The sequence below is a fragment of the Columba livia genome, unplaced genomic scaffold (assembly GCF_036013475.1).
Source record: "Columba livia isolate bColLiv1 breed racing homer unplaced genomic scaffold, bColLiv1.pat.W.v2 Scaffold_127, whole genome shotgun sequence".
NCBI classification, from domain to species: Eukaryota; Metazoa; Chordata; class Aves; order Columbiformes; family Columbidae; genus Columba; species Columba livia.
Window position 1 is genome coordinate 1,182,864 of NW_027043024.1, and position 9,625 is coordinate 1,192,488.

General features: G+C 52.9%; 1 protein-coding gene across 1 annotated transcript; it reads right to left on the minus strand.

Annotated features, from left to right (window-relative positions):
• Positions 1–6,631: 6,631 nt before the first annotated feature.
• LOC135577621 (SUN domain-containing protein 3-like) lies at positions 6,632–9,013 on the minus strand. Its single transcript, XM_065047752.1, has 4 exons — positions 8,714–9,013; positions 8,375–8,542; positions 7,767–7,859; positions 6,632–7,076 (listed from the first exon to the last, which is right to left on the minus strand). The coding sequence occupies exons 1-4, from the start codon at positions 8,855–8,857 to the stop codon at positions 6,921–6,923; spliced, it is 561 nt and encodes a 186-aa protein (XP_064903824.1). The 5' UTR covers positions 8,858–9,013; the 3' UTR covers positions 6,632–6,920.
• Positions 9,014–9,625: the final 612 nt, after the last annotated feature.

A 9,625-nucleotide genomic window follows, 5' to 3' on the forward strand; every position in this document is an offset into this window, starting at 1 on the left:
CGAACAAACAGGAACAGCGAGAGATCCGTGTATGGTCACACAGCCACGATCTCTTTGCCATTCTAGAGACACGGTGGCACAGCTCACACAACTGGAACGCTGTCACAGAAGGGTCTGTACTTTTTTGGAAAGACAGGCCAGCAAGGGCGATGGGGGAGTTGCGCTTTATGTGAGAGAGCAACTCGAATGTATCAAGCTCTGCCTGAGGGGATGAAAAATGAGTCCAGAGCTTATGGGTAAAAACAAAGGGCCAGACTAAAATGGGGTGACGTGTTGTGGGTGTTTCCTACAGGTCCTGAGCAGAAAGAGAAGCCAATGAGTCTTCTCCCAAGTTGGTGGACAACAGGTTGACCATGAGGCAGCAATGTGCCCTTGTGGCCAAGAGTCTCCTGGGGAGCATTAGGAAGAGCGTGACCAGCAGGTCGAGGCAGATTATCTTCCCTCTCTGATCTACCCTGGTGAGGCCGCATCTGGAGTTGTGTGTACAGCTCTGGGCTCCCCAGCTTACAAAGGAGAAGGAATTACTGGAGAGAGTCCAGTGGAGAGACACAGAGATGATGAGGGCTCTGGAGCTTCTTTCTGAAGAGGCAAGACTGAGAGAACTTGGTCTGTTTGGCCTGGAGAAGACAAGCTGACAGGGGATCGTGTTTATGCTGCTAAATATCCCCAGGGTGGGTGTGAAGAGGATGGGCCAAACTCATTTCAGTGGGTCCCAATGACATGGTGAGGGGCAACGGGCACAGAATGACACACAGGAGGATCTGTCTTGACATGAGGAGAAACCTCTTTATTGTGAGGGTGCCAGAGCCCTGGAACAGGCTGTCTAGAGAGGATGGAGAGTCTCCTCCTCTGGAGACACTCAGAACACACGTAGATGCCATTCTGTGCCATCTGCTCTGGTGAACCCGGTCTAGCAGGTGGGTTGGACTAGGTGATCTCCAGAGGTCCTTCCCAACCCCAACCAGTCTGTGATTCCGTGTTGAGCTTCTCAAGAGACGAGGGTTCTGCCCCTGTGAGGGGGCAACAGCTGCACAAATCTAAACGAGGAGAGGAGCAGCTGGAGAGCAGCCCTGCAGAAAGGTACCTGGGGTGCTGAGGGGGCAGCGGCTCAGGAGCCAGCAGTGTGCCCGGGCTCGGACAGGGCAAACGGCGTCTTGGGGACGTCAAACACAGCCCGACCAGCCAGCCAAGAGAAGGGATTGTCCCACTGGGTCCAGGCTTGGTGCAGCCTCACCTGAAGCACTGTGTGTCGGGCTGGGCCCCACCATTTGAGAAGGACTTGAATGTCCTTGCATGCGTCCAGAGGAGAGGAACAGCTCCCACTGGCTCCAGCCCGGAGGCTTCTGCAAGCTGGGAGCAACCCCGGTCCTGACCCCAGCCTGGTGGGGAACAGCTCCAAAGCCCTGCACATGTGTAGGTTCAGAGCCTTAAACAGCAGCACCTACAGCTGCAAAACCTTCTCCCTGATCCCGGCACAAGCCGTTCCCAAGGCTCTCATGGCTCACTCGTTGCTGGTGACAGCTTTGCTGTTGGGGACACCGCTCACCAGCAACTCATGAACCAACCCCACTGGTGCCCAGTGCCATGTCTCTGCAAGTGGGACCCCTCTGTGCACAGGGACCCCCTGTCCCCGGGGTGGCCGTGCCAGCACCCCCAGCCACCTCCAGCCCCAAGGAACCCAGAGCGAGCGGAAACCACAGCTCTGCAGATACAAGAAAATGACAGAGACCACAGGGCTGAAAAAACATAAATCAATCTATTTACCAAAACAAACAAACACACAAAGAAACAAAACTATGTACAGGAAAAACAACTAGATACAACAAAGCATAAAAGTCCCTCTCTAATGCACAACCCACCCACAAAGCCCAACAACATCATTGCACTGGCTGCAGGCAGTGGCTGGGGGAACACAGGGGACCTGGAGGGGACGTGAGGATCACAGGGGGCACATGGCCCGCACTTTTTCCCCCTGCACCACAATTTACCCCCAATCCCCTCTGGTTTTAGAATCCCGAATAATTTGGGTAGGAAAAGACCCAACCGTTCCCCTGACACCCGAAACCAAAACACCCATCGCTGATTTATCACGAATCCCTTTGGGCCTCGAGCGTTTTATTCCACCCGAGCGACCCCCGGATGAAACACCGGGACGCTCAAGTTCTCGCGTTTGTAGCAAATTCCCCGTTTTGCCCCATTTTTGTTTCTCAAACTGGGATGAACTCCCCAGACTCTTCTCAAACACAAAATAACGGGGGTTTCGCTGCCCTCTGGGCTGAACTTCGCTGCTGCTTAATGGGGATAAACCTGGCATTTTTATTAGTGTGAATTTCCTTAATCGGGATCTTCCCTATGATCTTAATGGGGATCACAGTATCACAGTATGTTTGGGATTGGAAGGGACCTCAAAAGATCATCCAGTCCAATCCCCCTGCTGGAGCAGGAACACCTAAGTGAGGTCTCACAGCAACATGTCCAGGAGGGTTTTGAATGTCTGCAGAGAAGGAGACTCCACAACCCCCTTGGGCAGCCTGATCCAGTGCTCTGTCACCCTCACTGAGAAGAAGTTTTTTCTCAAGTTTAAGTGGAACCTCTTGTGTTCCAGCTTGATCCCATCACCCCTTGTCCTATCATTGTTTGCCACCAAGAAGAGCCTGGCTCCATCCTCATGGCACTCACCCTTTATATATTTATAAGCATTAATAAGTTCACCCCTCAGTCTCCTCTTCTCCAAACTAAAGAGACCCAGCTCCCTCAGCCTTTCTTCATAAGGGAGATGCTCCACTCCCTTAATCATCTTGGTTGCCCTACGCTGGACCCTCTCCAGCAGTTCCCTGTCCTTCTGGAACTGAGGGGCCCAGAACTGGACACGATATTCCAGATGGGGTCTCACCAGGGCGGAGTAGAGGGGAAGGAGGACCTCTCTCGATCTACTAGCCACCCCCCTTGTAATACACCCCAGGATGCCATTGGCCTTCCGGACCACAAGGGCACAGTGCTGGCTCATGGTCATCCTGTTGTCCCCAGGACCCCCAGGTCCCTTTCCCCTACACCGCTATCTACACATGTAATTTCCCAACCTATACTGGAACCTGTGGTTGTTCCTGCCCAGATGCAGGACTTCCCTTGTTAAATTTCATCAGGTTATTCCCTGCCTAACTCTCCAGCCTGTCCAGGTCCCGCTGGATGGCAGCACAGCCTTCTGGTGTGTCAGCCACACCTCCCAGCTTGGTGTCATCAGCAAACTTGCTGATAGTACACTCCATTTCCTCGTCTAAATCGTTAATTAATATATTGAATAATATTGACCCCAGTACTGACCCCTGAGGCACTGCACTAGATACTGGCCTCCAACTAGACTCCACACTGTTGAATACCGCTCTCTGGCTTCTCTCCTTAAGCCAGTTTGCAACCCACCTCACTACTCTATTGTCTAAACCACACCTCCTCAACTTAGCTGTGAGGATGCTGTGGGAGACTGTGTCAAAGGCTTTACTGAAGTCAAGGTAGACCACATCCACCGCTCTGCCATCATCCATCCACCTTGTTACCTTCTCATAAAAGGCTATGAGGTTGGTCAAGCACGACTTACCCTTGGTAAAGCCATGCTGACTGCCCCTAATAACCCTCTTATCCTTGATATGCCTTGAGATGGCACCAAGGAGAAGCTGTTCCATTACTTCCCCAGGGGCAGAGGTGAGGCTGACTGGTCTATAATTACCCGGGTCCTCCTTCTTGCCCTTCTTTAACGATTTGGACGAGGGAATTGAGTGACTGTCAGCAAGTTTGCTGATGACACCAAGCTGGGAGGAGTGGTGACATGCCAGAAGGCTGTGCTGCCATCCAGAGACCTGGACAGGCTGGAGAGTTGGGCGGGGAATAACCTGATGAAATTTAACAAGGGCAAGTGTAGAGTCCTGCATCTGGGCAGGAACAACCACAGGTTCCAGTATAGGTTGGGAAATTACATATTAGAGAGCAGTGTAGGGGAAAGGGACCTGGGGGTCTTGGTGGACAACAGGATGACCATGAGCCAGCACTCTGCCCTTGTGGCCACGAAGGCCAATGGCATTCTGGGGTGGTCAGTAGATTGAGAGTGGTTCTCCTTCCCTTCTACTCCACCCTGGTGAGACCACATCTGGAATATTGTGTCCAGTTGTGGCCCCTCAGTTCCAGAAGGACAGGGAACTGCTGGAGAAGGTCCAGCGTAGGGCAACAAAGATGCTGGAGGGAGTGGAGCACCTCCCTTATGAAGAAAGGCTGAGGGAGCTGGGTCTCTTTAGTTTGGAGAAGAGGAGACTGAGGGGTGACCTTATTAATGTTTATAAATATATAAAGGGTGAGTGCCATGAGGACGGAGCCAGGCTCTTCTCGGTGTCAAACAATGATAGGACAAGGGGTAATGGGATCAAGCTGGAACACAAGAGGTTCCTCTTAAATTTGAGAAGAAACTTCTTCTCAGTGAGGGTGACAGAGCACTGGAACAGGCTGCCCAGGGGGGTTGTGGAGTCTCCTTCTCTGCAGACATTCAAAACCCTCCTGGACATGTTCCTGTGTGACCTCACCTAGGTGTTCCTGCTCCAGCAGGGGGATTGGACTGGATGATCTTTTGAGGTCCCTTCCAATCCCTAACATTCTGTGATTCTGTGATTCTGTGACTGTGGGCATTCCAGAAGCTTCTCTGCTCCCCCACAGTGGCTGTGGCTGCCCCTGAAGCCTCCAAGTGTCCCCCACACTGGCCGCAGGTGCCCAGCGGCTCCCTGGCACCTCAGCACTCCCTTCTCCTAACGGCCCTGGCCAGGGGCTCTGGGGCCAAACGAAAGAAGCTGTAGCAGAGAGAGGGAGATGTGCCCACTCCTTCCATGACGGAGGAGGGAGGGGGAGAGAGGGGAGTTTGATCCTGCCACAGAAGGGTCACCCTAACTTTTCCCTGGCTGAATGTTTATAGTAAATGTACTGCATTTTTAGAAAAATAGTGCAGCTTTAGTTTCTACCAGGAGGGTGCGTTTTTGTGCCATTGACATTTCACACATATTATACCAATTTATTTTTTGCCTGTTCAGTTGCTTTCTACGCATGTCTTGTTCTGTTGATAGGGAACCATCCAGAATTTGTATTTAGTTTTGATATTGTTCGGTCAGCTGCTAATCCAAATTAACTAATCTTTCATTTTCCAGTGCTCCCCTGTTTCATCCTTTGGCAGGTGATGTTCTTGTCACCAGGTAGAACATCCTTCCCACATGTAATTTGGATGGTTTCTAGCTGATCCACGGTGCTTCATGTGTTCTAACGTCTGCCTTCTCCACCATGTGGTGATGGATCTGTCTCTGTGTTTGTGTGGCAGGCGTCACATCAGCAGCATTGTCCTAGCCAGGTCACTGCATCTCTTTCTGTTCTCCCTCTGCTGTCACCATGACTGTACCAGCGCTCTGATGTGCTTTCTGACCTCATGGACCCTCTGGTCTTGCCTCCCTCCTGCTGGTCAATCCTGTTGCTGCAAGAGAAGTGATGACCAGTCAGTGTCCCCTCTGTGGCACCTGGACCTTCCAGAGCTGGACGGCTGGTGGGAACTGTCACCATCAGCCAAGGCTCTGTGTGAAGTCTTCTCCTGGCACAGGAACAGCTCTGGCTGTGCCTGGTGAGCACCACGCTGCACCACAGAGAACAGCAACACTGGTATAGTGGGTCTCTATGGGGCTCTATGGGTCCCTATGGTCTCTATGGGTCCCTACGGGTCTCTATGGGTCCCTATGGTCTCTATGGGTCTGTATGGGTCTCTATGGTCTCTATGGGGCTCTATGGGTCTCTGTGGGGCTCTATGGGTCCCTATGGTCTCCATGGGGCCTTATGGGTCCCTATGGTCTCTATGGGTCTCTGTGGGTCCCTGTGGGAAAGCTGACGGGGGGACCTGTCGACCCCAGCAGCCCTGGGCCCCACCAGGGCCCAGTTCAGCAGCCCTGGGCCCCAGCATGGCCCAGTTCAGCAGCCCTGGGCCCGAGGCTCAGCCCAGGGACAGCCACACAACCAGGGTCAGAGCGGCTCCTGCTGCTGCCCCGAGGGTCATCAGCCCCAGGCAGCCCTGAGCCAGAGTGCAGGTGTCTGAGCTGGGCTGAGCTGGAAGGGGCTGCAAAACAGCTCATCGGAGGAGGCGATGGAAGAAGGTGCCGTGTGTGTGGCACCGGGGGTGAACCGACACCCTCAGTTTGGTATCTGGACCCGTGCTGGGCTTGCACACGGACTAAACCCCAGCTCAGAGCACAAATTGCTGTTCCCAGCCCTGGGTGCCAAGCGCTGGTCCAGCTCTCTCCTCCCTGGTGCGACCCGAGCGCACGACTGCCCTGCCTGCTCATGCCTTGGGGCTTGGGGAGCTCGGGTCAAAAGGAAAGACAGACTGGTGTGGTTATGGGATCTCTTGAGTGTCCTGGGATTGCTTTGCTCTGTAATGTTCCCGGGCTATTAACTCAATATGTGCCCAGAGAGGCAAATAAGTCCATGAACCCACTTTCCTGTTAAGGTTTCCTTCTCACAAAAACCCACACTTCCATTTTCTCATCGGCAACAGACTGAAAGATGGAAGCTGAAGCATCACGTGCCTCTTGTGAAAACAGGTAACAACAGATGGTTCCACTCAGTCGATCCTTAGTTGCTTCTTGCATAGGAAAACTGTCCATTAATTTAATCTCTGGTGTCCGGGCAGGGCCTTGCTGATGTTCCTGTGTCACAGCAAGAGTGTGGATGTCAGGCTTTCTGCAGATTTGTGACTGAGTTTTCCTGTTTCTTTTAATTAGGACAATCTTGCTGTGGACTCCTGAAGTCTCCCATAAGCTGGTGGTTTAGAGAAAGACGGGGAGCTCCAGTGAGCTCAGAGAGGACCAGGCAGCATCACAGGCAAAGCAGACGGGAACTCAACTGGGTGAACATTAATGGAATTTATTGACAGGTGAAACTGCCGTGTCTCCCCCGTCTTTGGGCGGATCACCGTGCACCCTGAACCGATACAGGCAGGTGTAGTCCGGGTGGCCCCAGTTGCTCAGCACTTGCAGCCTGATGTAATTCACGACCCCAGGGAGCTCGTTCTGCAACGACAAGAAGAAATGAGTCGCCTTTTCCTCTCTGGCCTGTGAGCACTTACAGAAGTGCCGCAGCAACAGCCTCAATCAGCAACTTCCTTCCTGCTGCCCCGCGGGGGCTTTGACCTGTGGTGGTCAAGATGTTCTTATCCTGCTCTACCCCATTGGGCCATGAGAACAGCAAAGGAAGAAGCAGCTACCAGATGCCTCAGCAAATACACTGGAAAGTTCTCGCCTGCTTTGGGGCACAGGTTTCCACCATCAGAAGACCCAGTGATGGGGTCAGTATAATGTCTTGTTGCCTTCTCTAGAAAGCCATGGAAACAGAATGGCCTCCATGTCACTACTCACTGCCAGCACCAACAGAACCCTCAGGAAGCCCAGTATTACTGGTCTCTAACTGGCAGACCAGCAGTCGTGCATCCTACAGGATGCGGCCGCTTGTGTGCACTTGGGGTCCAATCAAGCTGATTCCAGCTTCAACTGTGGCGCTTCTAAGCACTGAAGTTTAACTCCAAAATGAAAGAGAAGAGCGGCAGTGCAGGCATCTGCCGCCAGGGAGATAAAGCAGAAGAAAGGCAGTGTGGCACTCGCTCAAGGACAGGGCTGCCTGTACCCTTTGGCAGGGAAGCCTCTCCCCATCCAGCCGTGTTTCTCCTCCTCTCCTGCAGTTCCCCTCCCTCTGTGTCCCCATACCTTCAGCTGGAAGGTCTGACTGGGATTCAGTGCTGCCAGGAAAGTGAACTGTCCCAGGAACGTTCCATGCTCCTCGTGTTCTTCCTTGAAGCCCTACAGAAAAACAGGGGTGGAGAAAACAAGAGCATCTGGTGCACCATGGAAGACTGAACTTCAGCTGGTGAAGTACGGGGTTATTTCAGCTACGTAGTCCAAGGATGATGAGCACAAGGACAAGACGAGAAGCTGCAAGTGGGCAGCACGTCACACTTGCCCACTCAACGAGTCCAAGCTGGCAGTCAGAAAAGGAGCAGACACTCCCAGTGAGAGGGAGGTGACCTGAGGATCACAAATGCCACTGGGATTGGAAACCAAGAAGGTTTAGGACCATGTACTGTCCAGCTCCCTTTCCTTGTGGCTCCTGGAGTAGCATCTTGTCCCAGAAGCTGCTTTTTGAGTGGTACATTGAAAAAAAGAGGAATTCAATGGGAAGGAAATGACCTCAAGGAGCGTGTTTGTTCTGAGAGCCAGGAGGAAGCTTCAGGCCCATGGACTCTTTGACCCATCTACACCCCCTGCTCAGAAATGCTGTGCAACCCCCTGCCCCCAACTCCAGAGAAATCACTTACATAGACAGCAAAGTCCTTTGGAGCTCCGGAGATGCTTTCTCCATGGAATGCTGTCCCTGAGACATGGGCCATGGTGATGGCTCTGGGAATGACTGGCATGGACAGCTTGATGAACACGTGTCCCTGACTTCCTGGGAAGGGCCAGCAGTTTCCAGGATGATTGTCTGGCTGAAAGGACAAGAAATACTCAGCAGGGAGACACAGGAGGAGAGCAGGTCCATGAGTGAAGGGAGCAGGAAAAGAAACTTCCAGGAGCAAAGACAGGGGGGAAGGACACTCGGAGCAGCGTGTGTGGTTCATTCTCCCAACCTTTGTTTTACTGCTTCTGGGTGCTCCTACCTCCAGAATAAGCTCAGGGGACCTCATGTAATCCATCACCGGCAGGGAGTACAAGAAGAACTTGGCTTTGCCAGTTCGGAAGGATGGAGAAGTCTTGGAATGAATGACAGCTGCCCCTGGAAATTGAAAGATGAGCATGATCATCAGGCAGTGTCAGGAGGAATATTACACTCTTAACTTGAAAAAGGCTTCTCAGTTGTCATCCATGTCCTACAGTGGGTTCCCCTTATTCTTCTTGGCTCGACCCCTCTGGAACACACAGCAGGGAGTCATCAAACTGTCGTATTTGGCCATGGCAAAAGACAAGACCCCCATGGGGTCTGGCCCATTACAGGCTCTGTCAGTGGGGGCACTTTTAGGACACGAGGTGACCCTTGACTTCTCGCCCCTTCTCTCCTGCCCCTGGGCATGTTCCAATGCCCATCTTGTCAATCTGGACAGGAAGCGGTTTGGAACTGGTTTGTTTGTACAATGTCACAGCACCTGCTGATTTCAGGACGTAATCCGGCATCGGGACTTGGATTGCCTCCAGCTTCTCCAGGGTTTGACGGATGATCTCGTGAACAGCCTGGGAAGGAACACAAAGGAGAGTGCCTGTTGGAAGGAGAAGGACTGGGGCAAGCAGCTCCCCTGCACGGCCAGCCAAGGTGAGCGGGTACAAGGCCCGTTTCAGATGGAGGGAACGCCCACATTGCCTGGAAGCCTCCCAGGTTTGCTCTGCTCTGATTGACGGGATCAGAAAGGGGGACTGCTCACTCCAGTGCTCTGAATGCTGGAGCTGCGGGAAGGGGCTTTTCCTGTGGAGAGACCCCAGGCCAGGAAGCACGGACAGATAAGCCTTCTGGGCATGAGATAGGCCTGGCTTAACTCTGCACTGCTGAGACCATTCTTTAATTCCAGTCCTCCCTTGAG